Here is an 18,141-nt window from a genome sequence, read left to right as displayed (position 1 = left end):
TTTTTTTGTCCATCCAGGTGGGAAGCGTGTTCCAGCAAATGGGAACAACACTTAAGAAAGTTCTCAAACAGCTAATGCTTTAACAGCTCAACTTCAACAAATCTTCTACCAGCCATCTCGGCAACAAAAGACCAGGGTAACCTGGTAAGAGAACTAAGCCTTCCATATAAAGACAAAGATAAAACAGCTCAGCAGCCGAGATTCGACATCTTTAAAAATGCCTTTTCAATCTTTAACTTTTGTCTGGTTGGTTGTCTAGCAACCAAGTGCCGAAAAGAAACTCCACCCAAAACAAAGTGAAACAATGCAGACACTTATTTAGGAGTGTGTGTGTATTAAGGTTCTCAGGGTGCAAAGACAGAAACTTGCTTTCAGACAATTAAAACAGAACAAGTCCTGATTGTAGATGGCAGGAAAGGAAGTTGGGAGTGAGGAAAAAGCAACTCGAAAATGCGTAATGTGGGATGAGGGTATAGTTTCCACACACCGGGCTAAAGCAAGGTTTACACTCTTAAGTAATAAAAACAAACCATTAAGCTCGGCCCAGCACTGTCAGGAAGTATAAAACAGTTCTTGAAACTTTGCAGTGACTATACAAAGCTTTTCATAAACTCTGTTTCCTGATCTTCATTAAATGTTCACATCAAGTTGCCATGGGGCAATTAGCTTGCCTCCTGAAATCAATAAAGAATCAACAATTTGGAAATAGTTGTACAGTAAAATAGTTCAATAATTATTCTCTCATCGTGTTGTGGCCAAGCAGTTCCAGTGTAAATGCAGACCAGATGAGAGCCTGTTCCTCACGAGGGGAGTTTTCAGCAATGGGCGGTTTGCAGAGAGAGCTGCTCATCGGCACGCACTGCAGCGAGAATGCAGTCCTGGCACTGCTTGGAGTGTGGCCCAGAAGGCAGGGCAAACACGGGCTGGAAGTGGCGTTCAAGTCAATATCTGGCACACTGCTCACGCACCTCAGAAGGACTCAGTCCAAAATGTGGAGACCTAAACGAAATGATAGACCCAATGGATACAAAATTAGGCACCCTACACTCAGCATTTGGACCCCAGACAGGAACAAACCAACATTTTTTTCCCCTGGGGTATATGTATTTGCAAGAGAAAACATAGGTATATCTATCTATCTATCTATCTATCTATCTATCTATCTGTGTGTGTATATCTATATCGATATATGTCTACGTTATATATGTATATAAAGAGTGTATTTGAGATTAGGATTCATTCATTTCAGCATTTCTTCAACAAATATTCAAATCTGAGTTGCTTGTAAGAAAACTTCAAAGTGCTCCCTTAGAAAGTAAAATGAGGCTACTAAACAGATGACCTTCCTAAGATGTTTTGCTACAAAAGAGGGGCCAAGACAAAGTTCTTCCTTTGCTGACCCCCTTTGCAGATGGAAGTCAATTCCTTTAACTTTTTCTAGTCAGAGCCCATTCACTTCAGCACCTTCTTCGAAGCCACCTGTGGCATCACAAATTCCAATATCCATTAAATCAAATGTCAAATACTAGCTTGGGAAGCTTTATATCACCCTCTAGGCTCAATGGTGCTGTAGAGTGAACTGTCTTAGAACTTGAAAAAAAAATAAAGCATCATTTTTAGTATAAACAAATGCTTCAAATGTATGACATCTATTTGCTGCCTTCAAAGGGAAAACTTTTAACTCAGACGCTTGGCACTAAGATCACACGGGATCAACTCAGTGGACTGACTTAAGTGTTAAAACTTTTTAAAAGTACGTTAAGGGCTTGCACCTGCTCCTCCATCCACATAGATGTACTGACACGTATTTGACTAAACTGACTACATACATGCCCAAGCAAGCAAGCTGAGCAGATTTTACAAGATAAGCAACCAAGTGTTTTCATGTCTGAGGGTGGCTAGAACCCAAAATTGCCAGTCATCTTGTGGGGGAAAAGAATGCCTTTGAAAAAAATATGTAGGGCATCATTTCAGATAAAATGTATCCAAATGCCATCCTGTATACAGGTTTTGTTGTTTTGTTTTGTTTTTCCTTTTAGTGCTATTTCTTAGCAAGGGGCCTAAACTTAGTCCTGCTTTCTGCTATTGTGATTGAGAATTCTTACAGCCTTGCTACTCAATGTGTAAGACCTTAAGCCGGTGCGTAAAGGCAGCTACACTTGGGAATGTGTTGGAAATGCAGAATCTCAGGCCCCACCCCAGACTCATGGCAACAGAACCTATGTTATAACATGATCCCAAGGGGTCTGTATACACATCAAGGCTGCATTCTCCTGGAGCTAGTATTGGTGATTCGCATGCAAATTAAAATCTAAAAAGTTTTATTTAGAGCATTGGTCCCCCAAGTTAGGTAGAAGTTCACTTTGAAGTTTGCAGGGCAGGGAAACAGTGAGAAAACTCTGCCCTGGAGAAAACCATAAGGCTGTAATTTATGTCAGTGGGGTGCAGGCAAGAGGAAAAGCAATTTACCTGAGTGAAGCAGACCTGCATTAATCCCATCTCACCCTACCTGCCCCCTGCAAAAAATGAAGCAGAATAGAATAGTGCCAGGGCAGTCCTACTTCTTTGTGATTGCCTATCCATGTCACACTTATTTCTACACTTAAATTGTTCTTTACTGCAACGCTAGGTTCCTTTTGCCTTATAACAGACTGGGGGGCTGTGGCATCTAACACTCCATGAATCAATATCTTAACATTAATATGACTCTAGAATAGAAATACACTATTTTTAAAAGTGCTGTGAAATGCACAAATGATTTTTCCACCTCCAATAAAAAGCTGAGGAAAAAGATATGGAACACTTAGATTATCCAGTAATGATGTAGCCTGCTACCTAGACCAGACTGATAGATCATCTCTCCACTCTTGGCCTCCTGAGGTACAATTTAAAGCAGCAAATGGAGTAGAAATTATGAAAAAATGGAAGCACAGAGAAATCTGTAAACGACTCATCTTCTTCTTCCCCAATTTTGAAGGCAAAAAATGAACAGAGCAATCTGGACCTGCCATACAGGTTAAAACCATGCCAGGGAGGTGCACACAGCCCAGACAAGCACAAAACGAGATGACACAACTTAATTTTGAAAGGTGATCTCCACAAATTCAGAAACTTACTACATTTTTTGAAAAGCCAACTCTAAAAAGATTCAAAGTTTCCTATAGAATAGTGACAGAAAACTGAAGACATTCAGTGTCACGGGGTTAGTTATGACACTTTTTTTCTCAGAATGAAGAATGTGAGACAAAACGTCTATAGGAATGTAGAATATATGTAAGAATATTATGTTTCTCAAATGAGCTGCCAAGAGGGTCAGAGTCCTCAACTATTAAAAAATCTCTGAAACTAAACTTAAAATGCCATCATCTATATATATGTAATACCAATCACATATATCTTCATAGGTATATTTATACATATTACATATATGTCTATATATGTTTACACATATATTTATATGTATTCACACATATATTTGTATGTATATTTACACATATATTTGTGTATATATTTATATATATTCACATATATGTCTATATATATTCACACATATATATTATGCAAGAACCATTTGAGAACCGTTTGAGAAAAGAACATTTGAGAATCATTTTAACCGAGAAAATCAGACCCAATGAAGCAGAGAAATAAAAAGGGACGGAACTGCCAAATGTATGGAAATTCTTGTGCTGTACTTTTACAACTCTTATCTAGAGAATTTGGAGATGAGAAAACGTGGATTATTATTTTTTAAGATGTTACGACTGTGCAGCCTGCCCCTCACATCCATGGCAAGAGAGGGTGAAGAATGCCAAGGGACAAAGACAATCCCGCCCTCCACAGGGATGTCTAACACAAATGATACATAAAGAGCAATAGAATAGGGATAAAAAGAAACTAAAAGATTTTAACACTGGAAGGAATAAAAGATAACTTGTACTAATTTTTCAGAAAAATATGATCTACATAATCTCAAAACGAGGGTTAAATCTATCACACCCAAAATGTAACAGGGTCATAGCAAGTTAATTCCTGAGAAGAATCTGATGATAACACTGTTCCTTTACTAACACACTTTTTTTTCAGCCACATCAAGGAAGGGCTAGGAAAGGAAATTAGAACTAGGCCTCACCAATCACAGCAGGATCAGAGGTGACACAAAGTCCTAGAAATTGACCTTAAAATACTTCCAGTAAAATTGTGGGGTTGTGGGTCCCCTGGCCATACAAGCATACCCACCGAACCCTTCCTTGGGTCTGATTTCAACCCAGAGCACAGAAGCCCTGCCACTGGTATGTGTTCATTCTGAGCGGCCTAATTCGACTTCATTCTGCTTGGGCTTCAGTCCAACTGGCAGATGTCCTTGTAGAAGCTTGATCTCAGACACTTTCCCTTTCTAATTTTTTGGCACCATTGCCTCTATTGCATGGGATATCATCTCTGAAACTTTATCTTGGGTTCCCCAGGTTTGGCTTGATTTTTGTTGCTTCGGTTTTCTCTTAAATCTTCCTGCCCCAAAGAGGTCCATGTGAAATACTAAATCATTGATTAATTCCTAGGAATTAGCCAATGACTTGCCTGCAAATTTCCAACTATTCCTTGCCTTCTCCCTACCTCCCTCCAAAATGAGTAGCCTCAGAAGCAAAAATGCAAACACAAGGTAATCTTTGTGAACGCTGTACAAATGCACCATTTTCTCTTACAGGTTGGCCTTTATAGAATGAAATGCCAGAGCTTTGATATTTATTATCTGAAATAGGTTTAACATTTGGAGAAATGTGTTCAAACACATAACCTTGGAAAGAAAAGCAAGCTGATGGAACAGAGAACAGGGGTAGGCAGAAAACAATTTTGCTGTGGAGAGGCAGTTAGAAAATTGAGTCCTTTTGAGCATAAAGAGCTCTTAGGTGAGGTAAAAGTAAAATACAAATCAATTTTCAACTCTTCACGAGGGCCACTAGATATCAATTTTAAATATACATGACCACAATATCAATAATGACGAAATCTTATGTTTTATTTAATACTTTGGCCAGACCAGCCCCTTTGAAGGGGTCACTAGTTTAGGAAAGAAGAACAACAAACCATCATTCACTTTCCTGCAGGTTTATCTTTTCTTAATTATTTCTATTGGTCCTGCTTTACTCTTTCTGCAAACTAAGGGGTGGGGGATTTCTATATTAGATCAGCAATGTCTGGTTCTTATCCAAATATTCCACCTAATAAGGATGTAAGTTCTCATGGACTGGACAACCACTCTGCAACATTCCTGAGAATTGAATAATATAATAATCTTGAAAGTCAGCAGAGTGGATTATCCACTTTTTTTTTTTCTGGACATGAACTTGTGACCTTAACAGTAGCACTGCAAAAAAAAAAGCAAATGTGCTAAGCACTTTGCCAGAGTAACCTTCCATGTAGACTTTTCATCTTAAATACACACGACTGAAAACAACTACAATTTTTGGAAAATTATGTACAAACCCAATACTTCTTTTGATTACATATAAATACAAATTAGCTATTTTTCCTAAAAAGTGGTTATAATAGTAAATAAATACAAAATAAATCTGACCATTATACTTCATGTGCTGGGGTTGAACCCATATAAAATGTACAACTAAATACATTTTAAAATCTTTAAGGAATAATTCTCTGATTAAAATATTTGTTTTCCCAACTTCTTTTCGTAGATATAAATATATTTTCAAAATAGCTGTTTTTTTTTCTCCATTCCATTCCATAAATAAAGTCTTCATTGGGAAATATTAAAGTGTCAACTTGATTTTTTTTTTGCTTTTTTCTAAAATATATATATATATTTATTTATTTTATTTTATTTTGCTGTGCTAACGACACCCACAACCCTCGACAACCATGTCCTGATAGTTCTTTAATACCACCTTTTCATTCTCGTCAAGGTACAGCATGGAGATGGCACTGAGTTCTGTTGGGACACAGCATGCCTTGGGAATCTTAGAGTTCACTGAGTTGACCAGCGTCTGGACGATGGCGTGGTTTGTGGAGTTCAGGTGATCAGCCAGGGGGAAAGGGCACTCCCCGTGGCAGTAAAAGGCATGATACCCTGGGGGGGCGACGATCCAGTCATTCCACCCCACGTCACTGAAGTCCACGTACAAAGGGTGTCTCTTACAACTGGACTTGAGGCGTTTCCGCTGTTTGTGTTTTGCCTGACGCTTTTCTCTTTGGTGGAGAGGGTGTCCTTTCCCATCGTGGCCAAAAGTGACCAGCAAGGGCCTTCTCTGTGACCAGCTGTGCTTGTCTTGGTGCAAAGACCTGCTAATCCGCACGTGCCTCTTGGAGACCCCGTGGCTGTCCTCTGGGTGGGCCACCTCCACCACAAACCCGTGGTTGGCGAGCCCCTGCGCTGTCCACCTCATCACGGCAGGGGTGACATCAAAGCTCTCCCACCTGTTGGCATTCTGAGTCACCAACCTGGTGTCCAGAAGTCTGGTCACGGGGAACTTGGAGTTGGCTGTGGCAGGTTTTATAATTTCATAAATATTAATTCGGTGATGGAAACTGCTATTGTTTTCCAAAGTTTCCTGCATCTGTTCCCGAAAGACCTGAAGTTCTGCTGAGGTGATAAACTCCTCAGTGGGGATAGAAGTTAAATTAAAGAAGAATCTACGGGTTGTTTTTCCACTTATTTCTGGCAATTCTTCCAAAGATTCTAATTTAATGGAAAAAAGTAGAAAAAAAGAAAAATCATTCAGTATGATTGGCAAGTATGGGTTTGATTTAACACATGTAAAAATCTGCAGCCAGAAAGTTAAAATTTGCCCTTCAGATAAAGAAATGATCCTCCCTTTTCTATACATTTATGTCAATGTACACACCATGAAACAAAATTTCACAATTCACTGTTACGTGTTTAATCTAATACGTGAATACTGCTTCCAGGTGGCTATAATAATGGGGGAAATGGTGAAGCATTTCTTTGGAATTCACAGACTTTAGGGCAAAAAAAAAAAAAGTCAGCACTATAGTTAATAGAGGTCTAATGAGTGAGAATTTGAGGAAATTATTGCATTTCTTAAAAAGAAAAAGGCTTTAATGTCAATCCCTTAAGCAGTATTCTAAAACATTACTCTGCCATTTAGATGATTTACAAATCTCGATATACAGATTTCAGTTTCCTAATTAAAGACTCTGAAACTCAACATCAACGATGACGTTTTGCAAAGTACACCCTACTGTTTTACTCAAAAGTCCAGAGACAAAGGCATTTACAGGGATCTACTTCTTTGGAAACGTAAGGGTGGTACTAGGACACTGTAGTAATTAAGGCTGGATGATTTCAAGAGAAATAACTTCCCAACTTTGTCTCTTCTCTCACCTCTTTATGACCTCAAAAATCAAAATCTCATTGCAGATGCTTTTGGGAAAAAAAAATAATTCTCTTCTGTTTGTAATTCCTTTATCTTTAAAAAAAAATAAACCATATTAAAATTATACACCTACCCAATAATAGGCTACAGGATACAGATAAATCTCCCCCAAATTTATAAAAATCTACAGAAATGTCATTATGACATTCATGATGTAAGGGATAATCTAATTACAGAATAATCATTTTATATCTATTATCATTATTTTAAAATAGTCATTCAAGTGGGCTATTCATAAAAGTTCTTCCTGATTTAAAATTCCAGAATTTCAGTTTTAAGGAGTACTGCTTGTCGAGCAAACAATAAAATATAACATAGCACCTTGAATGTATAGTCTGCAAATCATCAAAGGTGCACATTATTATTAAATTGATAGTAAACAGCACTAGAATTTGGGATATTTGGGTTTACTTTCTTCTAGCTTTACCACATCCTGTTATTTCACTGTTAACAAATTTTACCTGCTTCATTCAGGATCCAACCTGAGTGCTAACAAAATCTATTTGGCCCTGTCATCACCATAAGAGGAAACCATATTTTCATTAATTTTCTGGTTGTATTTCTCCTGAACCAAACGGCTATTCATTGTTCACAAAATTTAGACATTTTAGCAAAGGATAATCACTTCAGATCGCTCACTCAAAGGTTCTACCTGTGTAAACCTTCATCATCAAAGCAATAATCATCACTGCAAGCTAAGGTCAACAGGGGTGGTTTATACCAAATTATGGAGGAATGCTTTAATGGGACGTTTCTCAAACTTCAACCTGTGTGCAAAACACCTATAGGACACCTTAACTCTTCAAATGCAGATTCTGATTCAGTGGGTAAGTCTGGGGTAGGGCCTGAGATGCAGCATTTCTAGCAGTTCTCAGGTGAGGTAATGCTGGAAGCTGGTGAACTGCCCTTCGAGGCTAAAGGTTTTAAAGAACGTTTTTCACATGCAAGTATAAATTGCCAGGAACATTTTTTTTTTTTCTTTTGCGGTACGCGGGTCTCTCACTGTTGCGGCCTCTCCCATTGCGGAGTACAGGCTCCGGACGCGCAGGCTCAGCGGCCATGGCTCACGGGCCCAGCTGCTCCGCGGCATGTGGGATCTTCCCGGACCGGGGCACGAACCCGTGTCCCCTGCATTGGCAGGCGGACTCTCAACCACTGCGCCACCAGGGAAGCCCCAGGAACATATTTTAAAGTGCCTTTTTGTTAAATAATATAGGAATGAATAGAAGAACCATTAGCGTTGGCCAAGGAGTAAGACTTGAGGCCAGGGTGAGCAGCCAGACTCAGAACAGAAAGATCTAAAGCTCCTCTCCTTGGACAGGGAGACCATCAGGCCAAGAAGGGAGTCCCCCACGGTCCCCTCAAGCCTGCTAACCCGTACCCGTACGGATACCTTTGGGGAGCCGCTCTAAACCCCGCTGCTGGCTAATGGTACTTCTGGCCAGGCACTATTTTTAAAATAACCCTCCCACCAATCAACCAGAGCTCTCCTCTGTGGCTCCGACAAGTATCAAGGGTTGTGTTTAGCCCCTTCTTTCCTTTCCTCCCTGCAATTCACAAGCCCTCTGATGTTTCCCCTGAAGGCATTCTTTCAGCAGAGAAGCCACCAGCTACCACAGAAAAGAAGAGTGACCTAAAAATCTGCACATCCATCAGACACAGTGACACAAAGCCAAGGCCTGGACCCTGGCAACTGACTTCGCTGATCCCGGCACACCTAAAAATGCTCTCTCTTCTTTTAAGGAGAGGAAGGAACGGCACATTATCCAGGGCCTTTGGGGAACAGCTGTATTAACAAAGGTGCCCAGAGAAATCATACACACACACACACACACACACACACACACACACACAGTCAGGAGGAGGATGAAGGAACAATCTCCCAGGTAAGCACGAGAGACAAGTAAATGAAGTAAAGAGGATGGGTATAAAAGGGGCATTAAATAGAACAATAACCCTCCAAAAGACTAATATGAGACTGAATTATACAAAACTACCACCATTCAACTGGATTTAACCTATAAAAAAAGCAGTTTCGTGTGCTTCAAAATCTCATTGGAAGTAAGTGGCCAAAAGGATAATCACTTAGCAAAGGAAAAAATTACACTATTAAACATTAACAAGTAATGTGAAGATCCCTCTCCAACTGTGCAGTTTCATCTCAGTCAGCCTAATCCCTGAAGGACTACTATCCCTCCTTAATACAAAGGCCTCCATGACAAGACCCCTGACTGCAGACTCTGGTCACAGAGATAAGTCAGAAAGTCATAGGAACCCCCAAACCCAGGAAAACAACTGACCAAGGTTAGGGCACCTACTACCCTCTCCTTTGATCTTCAAGGGAACATGAAATTTTTCTAGAAGGCAGAAAAAAATCTGAACCTGAAATGAAGTAAAGAATCTGCAAATCACCACAACAAGCCTAGGGATTCTGAAAATATGGAGTATTTACCTAAGTAGGTAATGTATGCTTTTCTAGAGGTATATACAATTATTAATTCTCTGTAAATAACCCTTATTGAATAAGCTGCACTTGCCGAGGGATCTGAGGATTCCAGCCTATCTTAGACATGGGTTCTTGAACCTCTAAGTTCTTATCCAAATAGATGGAGCTATGGCTACAAAAATGTGGGAAAGTAAAGAAAAATAAGGCAACAATGACATTTGACTTCTCCTCCAAAAAGTGAAGTTCTAACTTAATCATCTACGCTGTCAATTATTCATCTACATTCAAAAAGACGAGACTGAATTCCCTCAGCTAGCCTAGGTCCACTTTGGCATCTTCCCTAGACCAGGGGAGAATAGGACATAAAGAAACAAGTCATCACGATAATGACAGCAAGTGTGCTTAATGGTTGTTTGTGTCAGGTCTGGCACTAAGAACTTTATATGAATTACCTTATGACAAATCAGTTACAGAGGAACTGTTACTAGCTCCATTTTGTAAATGAAATAGTTGGAGCTCAGAGAGGTTATGTGATTTTCCTAAGGTCACAGAGCTAGTAAACTAAGAACATAGCTATGAACTTGAGTCTACTGCAGCTCCCAAGTTTCTGGCCACTAGACGGCACCATCTAACATAGGGGAGGAGTCAAAAACTCAAGCAAAAGTCAAAACCATTAGAGGCAGATTTATATTTAACACAGTGATAACCGTAGGGCAAGTTCTGTCCCAGATAAAGGGATAGAAATGGTGGAAGAAGCAGACAGAACAGAAAAGTAAAGCAGAAAGGTAAAGTGGCAGGGGCCACTGGGACATACAGATCTTGTGTGGAACCACTGATATTTTGTGACTGCCTGTTTGTCCTACAGTATGACGAGGACAAGTTTTGATGGGTTTTAGCAAAAAGTGAGTTGTCATTACATTTTGAGAATTTTGCAACACTCTTTAGACAAAAAATGTCCATTAAGAAAACAACAATAAAAACCTGGAAATGTTCTAGTAAATCAGTAAGGTTGGAAATCACTGCCCTGAAATAAAATGAAAGTAGTGGAGAATAATAAATAAAATTTTCCAAAATATAAAATAATGGTTAGAGAATTGATGTATCAAGGAGAAAAACAACGATAAAATACAAAAGGTTAAAATGAATCAGTTAAAAAAACAAAGACAACAAAGGAGATGGCAGCTAAAAGAAAGAGCATGGTCGTGGTCACCAACCCTGATTTGGCCTCTACGCACTCTCTTAGCTCCAACACCTTTGGAATGATCCAGGGCCCTCTTATTGTTGCTTATTTGGTGAAACACACAAAGTGAAAGTCTTAAAAAGACAAAATAGCTCAATGAGGAGGGATCAAGGGGGAACAGAGAGGAACCACTAAAAACGAGGCAAAATGGAAAACATAAGTGCAAGAACTATCTCTGGGCACCAAAGCCTCAATCTCTATGAGCATTTCCAAATAGAATGCCTGTTCTACCTAAAGGGGGCCTTTCACAATCACAATGAAATACCTGGGGACACTAGGGAAGCACCCCAAGTGAGCACTGGTTTGGGGGGGTGTATGTGTCCAAATCCTTTGGTTGCACTGGGAATTTGTGATACCAGTGCTCCATCACAGAGCAGTGGTTGTTTCTTGAACTTTCCTTATAAATGAATATTTTCAAGAAAATTACATTTGTGGGAACGGGGTTAATCTCTATTTCAAAGCTTCAGTCATAGAGGCAAATAATTCAGTTATTTTGGGCAAAAAGAGAACTGTGTCCTTCAGAGTCTGGAGAGCGAGCACGTGGTCCTTCCATATTCCAATCTGACAGGAAAGAATGAAGATTTTTTGCAAGGCCAATCAAGTCAACCTATTTCAATGTGTTTTTAACTACAAGCAAAACACAAAACACTGTTTCCAGTTGAAGAAGTGATTTTTCTATCCTCAGTGGCAGTTCCGAAGCACTTTTTAACAACTTTGAAAAAAGAAAAATTTTCCAGCGCTTGGGCTCTCCCGAATAAAAGACACTGGAGAAAGGACTAGACAAAGCTTAATAGGAGAAATGACAACTGATAATTTCTGTGTCAGATCACCTATGATGTAGACCCATTATCTTCACACATCGGTTGAAAGAATGCCATCATGATACTTCTTGTCTTGTATTTCGCCAAATCACCCAGATCCTACCCGCAAATAAAACCAACAGGTAATTCTCGTAATCAGGTCCTTTACCAAAAAAACATCCACAAGGGCCCTAGGAACCAAATTCTGCTCCTAAACCTGCAGCCTTAATCACATGGTTTATTAAAAGATTTTTTAGTGCCATGCATGGATGTTTTATAAACAAGAATATTTACAAAAACCAAATTCTGGTTTACGTAAAAATGAAACGGTCTTCAAAAAAGGGCAATTTGTAGCTTAATGATTATATGCTAGTCTTAAGAAGAAAAGGAATGTGTTTGTTGAAATTTGGGGCAAACATTACATAGCTTTTTTTTTATTATCTAATTTCATAAAGATCTGAAGTTATTATTGCAACTTGATTTTAAGCAAGTTGGTAACTTCTGCACTATTTGGTGCATAACATTTACACGTTTAAAGACATAAATTCTGACTTATAAACTCAAGCACGCTCTTTAACTTAAAATTATACACTCCAATAAGTTCTAGACTGTTTAGTTTTGGTCGAGCCACTTCCAGAGGAAGGAGAAATATGCAGACTTCACTGATGGAATCCTCATGCAACTGAACGTTTTTAGGTGTCAAATGCCTTAAATGATCTATCTTCCTTTAAAGTTCTAAGAGACACACACAGTGCCTTCTTGGCCTTAAAAATAAAGTTCAGAATGGTTTCCATGCTATATCTCCAGGAGAGGTGGCTGAAATAGCAATTCTTATTACTTTTCTATCCAGAGAAACAATTCTAATCAGCAGCAGCTGGGAATGATGAGCTGGATCTATAATCTCCCCAAGGTGGTGATGACAGAATGTACAGGAACAAGAACATTTCTGCATGACAACAGACAACTTCTGCTTTCAGTGGATGAATCCTGAAGGAGTAAAATGAGATCTTATTTCCTTTCAAATATGATTTCTGCTAGCAGACAGCACCTCACTTAGAAATGTGCTGAAAAATGAACTGATTTTTCAATTCATGTCCCCTTCATTATGTATAGCTGCCTTGATGAAGTCCCTTTTGTTATGTGACCGGCCTTTAGGACCCCTTCCCACTATTGACTGCTGTTCTCACAAGTATAAGTTCTCCTTCACACTGGCAGAAAATGCCTGGCTGTGACACTACTGATTTGTTTATATCAGAGGGTAGATTTCCACTTGAAATTGACCACCTCAGCAAGGCAAGGCAAGAAAACCGGAACAATATCCCAGTTCCCTGATATCCTATAAGTGGCTGCTGTGTGATATACATCTTTGGACCATTCTGTAGAACTTGAACGAACCTGGGCTCGTTTAGAATGTGTTAAGCCAAAGGAGCATTTAAAAGTGTAGAAAAAGAATTGAAGTGGAAAATATTTTTGACCAATTGCCCTAAGAACTTGGGTACAACAGATCTCACTAGCTGCTCTAAGACATTTCAAATCCACTAAATGCCTTTCTGATGAAACAAGTATAAACATCCTACCTTAAAAGAACCACATCCAGTATCATAAAAGAAAAAAACCCCACGTTTCAGTGCACATGAAGGAAAACAGGCAGTTGCTGCAAAAGCTTTTATCTGAAGGCTAGCCTTGTCTCTACTCCGGAGTTCATCTCAGATTTAAGCACAAGACAAGAAAGTCATTGTGGAAACAATAAGATTGATTGTGGAATTGATCTCCCACGAGGATTAGATAGGGATTTGAAATCTTCCAAACCAGGTCCAGATCTACTGTAAATTAGAAAGACATTGAAACCCTGGGCTTTGATTTTTCAATACTATCTCTGAAAATTCTGCCCTTGGCTCTGTCATGCTTGAAACCCCGGCTTAAGCAAGAGAAGCAGATTTATAGAGCAAAGGCTTCCAAACAGACCTAAAGAGATCCCAATCTGCCCCCCTCCTCATTCTTCTCCTATGGAATTCTTGCACGTTTAGCTGACTAGGGGCAAGCCTTTTGCCCTCATCTTCCCCATCACTTGATTTCTCTCCAGTTCCTGGAGGAGGAGTCGCTCTTCTGGCTGCAAGCCAGGAAAAGGGTGCAGATTTACCAAAGGGGAATCCCTGGCTCTCCCGCCACACAGGCAGTGAGTGAATGCCAGGTTCGTAAAGGTTCTTGCAGAGGCAAACATGGAAACGTCTGCAGCGCCCCGGCCAAGCTGCCCTTCCAGGGACGCCTGCTGTCTGCCCACTGTGGGGCGCTTGGATGGACGACTCCCCGCCCCCGTCTCCGCCCCCGCGCCCCGGCTCCAAGCCTCACCTTCGTGGTGGAAGCTGCGCACGGTGTTGGCGAGGCTGGCTGCCCTCTCCAGCCGGTGGTCCGGGGCGGGCGCGCCTGGCTGGCCCGAGTGCCGGCGGTACAGGTCCAGCATGTAGGGGGGCACCACGGCACCCCTGCTGGGGGTGGGTCTCTGCTTCAGGCCGAACATGCTAAGCAGCCGCAACTCGAACTCACTCAGGACGTCGTCCGAGGGCTGGGACGAAGACCGGCCAGCAGACACCGCGAACTTCCTCCGGCCCAGCTCGGGAATGAGGCCGGCCGCAACGCCCAGGAGGACCTGGGGAAGCAGCAACGCTAGAAGACAGCGGGTCCCGGCCACCATGGTCGACCTGAGGACAAGGCCGACGTGAGTCACGGAGTTCTCCGCCCAGCCCTCCCCCCTTCCGCCCCCGCGGTCCCGGCTCCCGCTTGGTCCCCTTGCTTCCTCCTCCAGGATGCCCACCCGGCTGACAACACTCGCGGAGACACTTCAGAGGAGCTGAAGTTCAAACGTTTAGGAGAATGGAAGACCCTTAGTTCCTGAGCCAGATGGATTTCACCCTTCCATTCCATTCTCAATCCGTCTGACAAAATTTGCCCCCCCCCACCCCGCGTCAGTGACTGTCACCTTTTCTTTCTGTGACACGCTGACAGCCTGTGCAGGGAACCTGGGGAAACCACCGTTTGGTCTCACACCCCTCCGTCCCCTAAACTAACCCAATCACACAGCGCTCGCTGGCATATAAACACAAATGGTGCATGTGACTTCCTTAGAGGCACTGTATAGAACTTCCTGATACACACACACGGTCTATAACTTCCAGAGCCAGTAATCTCAGGGGCACAACTTCCGAAGTCACTTGCAACCTGTGGCCCACGTCTCTAACCTCAGAGATGTCAGGGCAGGCCACTCCATCCCCGAACCCCCTCCCCCCAATGCAGTCAAGATACGCAGGTATCTTCATAGGATTACGTAGATGGCTAATATCTATTAATTCCCGTGTCAGCACAAGGTGGCACGAGAGAACTGCCCCCTCGCATTCCTGGAAACAAACAGGGAGAATCCCAACTTCTAATATTTTCCCAAATGGGACGCAGCTCTGAGTACAGAGAGCAGGTCTCCCGGAGAAACTTGAAAAAGTCAGAAGGGATCGCCACGGCAAGGCGTACAGGTTGGCAGCTAACGGGTGAAATCCAGGGGCCACCCTCTCCAAGGGATTTCTTTGCCTTAAAAATAAAATCATCTAAGTGTTAACAGCCCTAATAAAATGCCGAAAAGAAGGGAGGGAGGAGGGGCGGAAAAGTGCGAGCCGGGAGTGTAAAGCCGACGGTCGCCCGGCGGCGGTAGGATGGGGGCATCCCCGCAGAAGCTCGGCTGCACGTGGACCTGCTCTGTTTACGTCCGGCCCAACCTGGCCCCGGGAGGGGCTCATCCGCCGGGGCCCCGCGCCCACCCACAGCCCCGGCCTCGGCCCACGTTGTCTACCTTTAGGAGACCGCAGACCGTCTAAGAAGCACGCGGGGACACGTCCATTGAAAGAGCCTCCACATGGAAAAAGCTCTGGCTGAAGGACCTGGCGCAGGGACCGGGTTCCCTTCTTTCGCCTCCTCCTTCTCCTCCCGGGTGCCGGCCCGGCAGTCTCTCTACGCAGGGAAAAGCGTCTCGGGTCGGGCCCAGCGGTGGAGTGGAGGGGCGGCGGGGTTCGCAGGCGGCGAGGCTGGGTCCGCTGGGGCAGAGGCACCGGCGCGAAGTGGGGAGCGCAAGTTACTCTCCCTGCAAGTTCAAGAAGTCTTCAGCCAAGTGCTGACACACAACAACAGCGAGCAGGGGGAGGAGTGCGGAGCAGGGAAGGGAAGGGAGAAAGGAAAAGCTGGTGCTGTCGTCGTCCTTAGGAACCAGAGCCCATGGGACGCGTGGCCCCGCGGGGCGCTGGCTCCGGGACTGTGGGGGCGAGGGTCGGGCGCTCGGCGCTAGCTCCGCCGGGGCCCATGGCTCGGGCCAGCCATCCTGGGAGACGCCGGGTCCGGGGAAGGGCGCAGCGGCGATCTTGGTGCCGGGCGAGTTGCCCCCCCGCATCACTCTGCCTTCCTCCAGTGCACCCCCATTAGCGCTAGCCAGTTGAAACCACCGCGGCTCCGGCGCTCCGGCGTCCTCGGGCGCATTCTCCAGAGAGTCGAGCCGAGTTTCGGGCTGCCGAAGCGAGTGGCTGCGCTCTCCCCTCGCTCTCCTCGCCCCCGGGCCAAGCCGCTGTGCCCTTTGTGGCCAGCCTGGGGTACGATCACACCTCGGCCGGCACGTCCCAGGCCCCCGAGCAACGGCGGGAGGTGATCGGCATCGCGGCGCTCGGGCTCGGCTCCCGGCTCCCCGGCGCTCTGCACGCCGGTCTTAGGCTCCGGCTTGGCCCGGGCAGCCGAGGCCACGGCGCAGCGGCGCGCACGGCCGGGTGCTCCAACCCGCGCAGGGTCTGCGGGCGCGGGTGCCTCGGAGCCCGCAGTAATCCGCAAGGCGCTAGCGCCTAGGTCGTCCGTGTGGGCGGCGGAGCCTGTGGCGGCCGATGTCCGGCGGCGGCTGCCAATCCCCGGCCGGTTGTGGGAAGCAGAGCGGCGGGCGCAGCGCGAGCCGGGCGCAGCGCGGCGCGGCGGGGCGAGGACTCCGGTGGCGGCGGCGGCGGCGGCGGTGGCGCCGTGGCGCGGCGCTCGCGGCTTTTAAAGGGGACGCCGCCTGCCGTCTCCCTCCCGGCCGAGGCCGAACACCTCCCCCTCGGTGGCGCGGCTCGCCGGGGATCCCCGAGCGGGCGGGAGCAGCGAGCAGGGGTGTGGACGGCGCGCCGGGGCAGCCGCGGCGGGGTGGGGCCGAGGGTGGGGACTCGCGGCCGCAGAAGGGGCGCTCGCGCCTCCAGCCCCTGCCCTCAGAGGGGAGATCCGTCGGAGCGGCGGACCCTGGCTGGGGCTCCGGGAGCGAAATCCCGGACGAATGCTGGGTCGGGCCTTATTTCCCCTCCCGGCCCGTTATTCAACTTTCAGTTTGAAGATGTTCAATAATAGTCGATTAAAAGAAGAACTCAACCAAGTTACAAGGCATCTTGGCATAGGCTTGGGGTACACACTTCTGTGTTTCCCCGGGGTGGGAGGAGAATTAAAACAAAACTAGAGATTGGATATTGGGTGTTACTTAAACTTTAACACAGAGAGATATATTTATTTACATATGTAAATGTATTTATATAAATGTGCACTATTACTCCAATAAGTATATGTGTAATACACAAATATTCGTATATGTAAATATGTGCTAACGAAACCACACATTTCTGTAAACATATGTCTATGTGAAATGGATGTCCTGCTATATGTGACATGTGCATTGTGGACTCTGTTTACGTCCACGTGTGTGTGTGTGTGTGTGTGTGTGTGTGAGAGAGAGAGAGAGAGAGAGAGAGAGAGAGAGAGAGAGAAGAGAGGATGAGAGGGATTTTATTTCTTCTTACGGTAGCAATCACTTCATGCCTTGTGATATTTATCTTGCCCAGCTCAGAGGCAACTCAGAGGAAGGTAAAATAACGCACAGTGTGAGCCAAGCAGACAGGACAATTCTGGTCTGAGACCTTAGAACCTTCTGCCCCACCCACTTACACCAGGCCCCAGCAGCTGATCTGTGACATGTGGTCAAGTGACTTGTCTTCCTCAGCTGAGAGAGTCCCCAAATCTGCTGCACCACAAATTTCAAGGCTAAGGCTTTCAATCCTTTCCAGGATTCCAGGACCCCCCATGCACAGCTCAACAAGTTTACCCAAAGGGAGAAAAGTTTTGGAAAAGGCCAGATGGGCAAAATCAAGTTCTCTTGCACAGGACCTTCAGCCTGCAGAGCAGAAAGAGAAAAGCCTGAAGCAGGAACTC

At 44.3% G+C, this 18,141-nt stretch overlaps 1 protein-coding gene across 2 annotated transcripts; it reads right to left on the bottom strand.

Annotated features, from left to right (window-relative positions):
• Positions 1–336: 336 nt before the first annotated feature.
• On the bottom strand, positions 337–16,922 carry BMP2 (bone morphogenetic protein 2). Of its 2 annotated transcripts, XM_032606863.1 has the most exons (4): positions 15,731–15,864; positions 14,245–14,594; positions 5,901–6,691; positions 337–999 (listed from the first exon to the last, which is right to left on the bottom strand). In XM_032606863.1, the coding sequence occupies exons 2-4, from the start codon at positions 14,585–14,587 to the stop codon at positions 970–972; spliced, it is 1,164 nt and encodes a 387-aa protein (XP_032462754.1). In that variant the 5' UTR covers positions 14,588–14,594; positions 15,731–15,864; the 3' UTR covers positions 337–969. The 2 variants fall into 2 exon arrangements, with proteins under 2 accessions (XP_032462754.1, XP_032462753.1); XM_032606862.1 differs by lacking the exon at positions 337–999 and having other exon boundaries at positions 4,704–6,691; positions 15,731–16,922.
• Between the last annotated feature and the right edge of the window lie 1,219 nt (positions 16,923–18,141).

Source organism: Phocoena sinus, chromosome 15 (assembly GCF_008692025.1).
Source record: "Phocoena sinus isolate mPhoSin1 chromosome 15, mPhoSin1.pri, whole genome shotgun sequence".
Taxonomy (NCBI): domain Eukaryota; kingdom Metazoa; phylum Chordata; class Mammalia; order Artiodactyla; family Phocoenidae; genus Phocoena; species Phocoena sinus.
The sequence above is the reverse complement of the archived record's forward strand: the minus strand, read 5'-3'. Positions and strand labels throughout refer to the sequence as shown.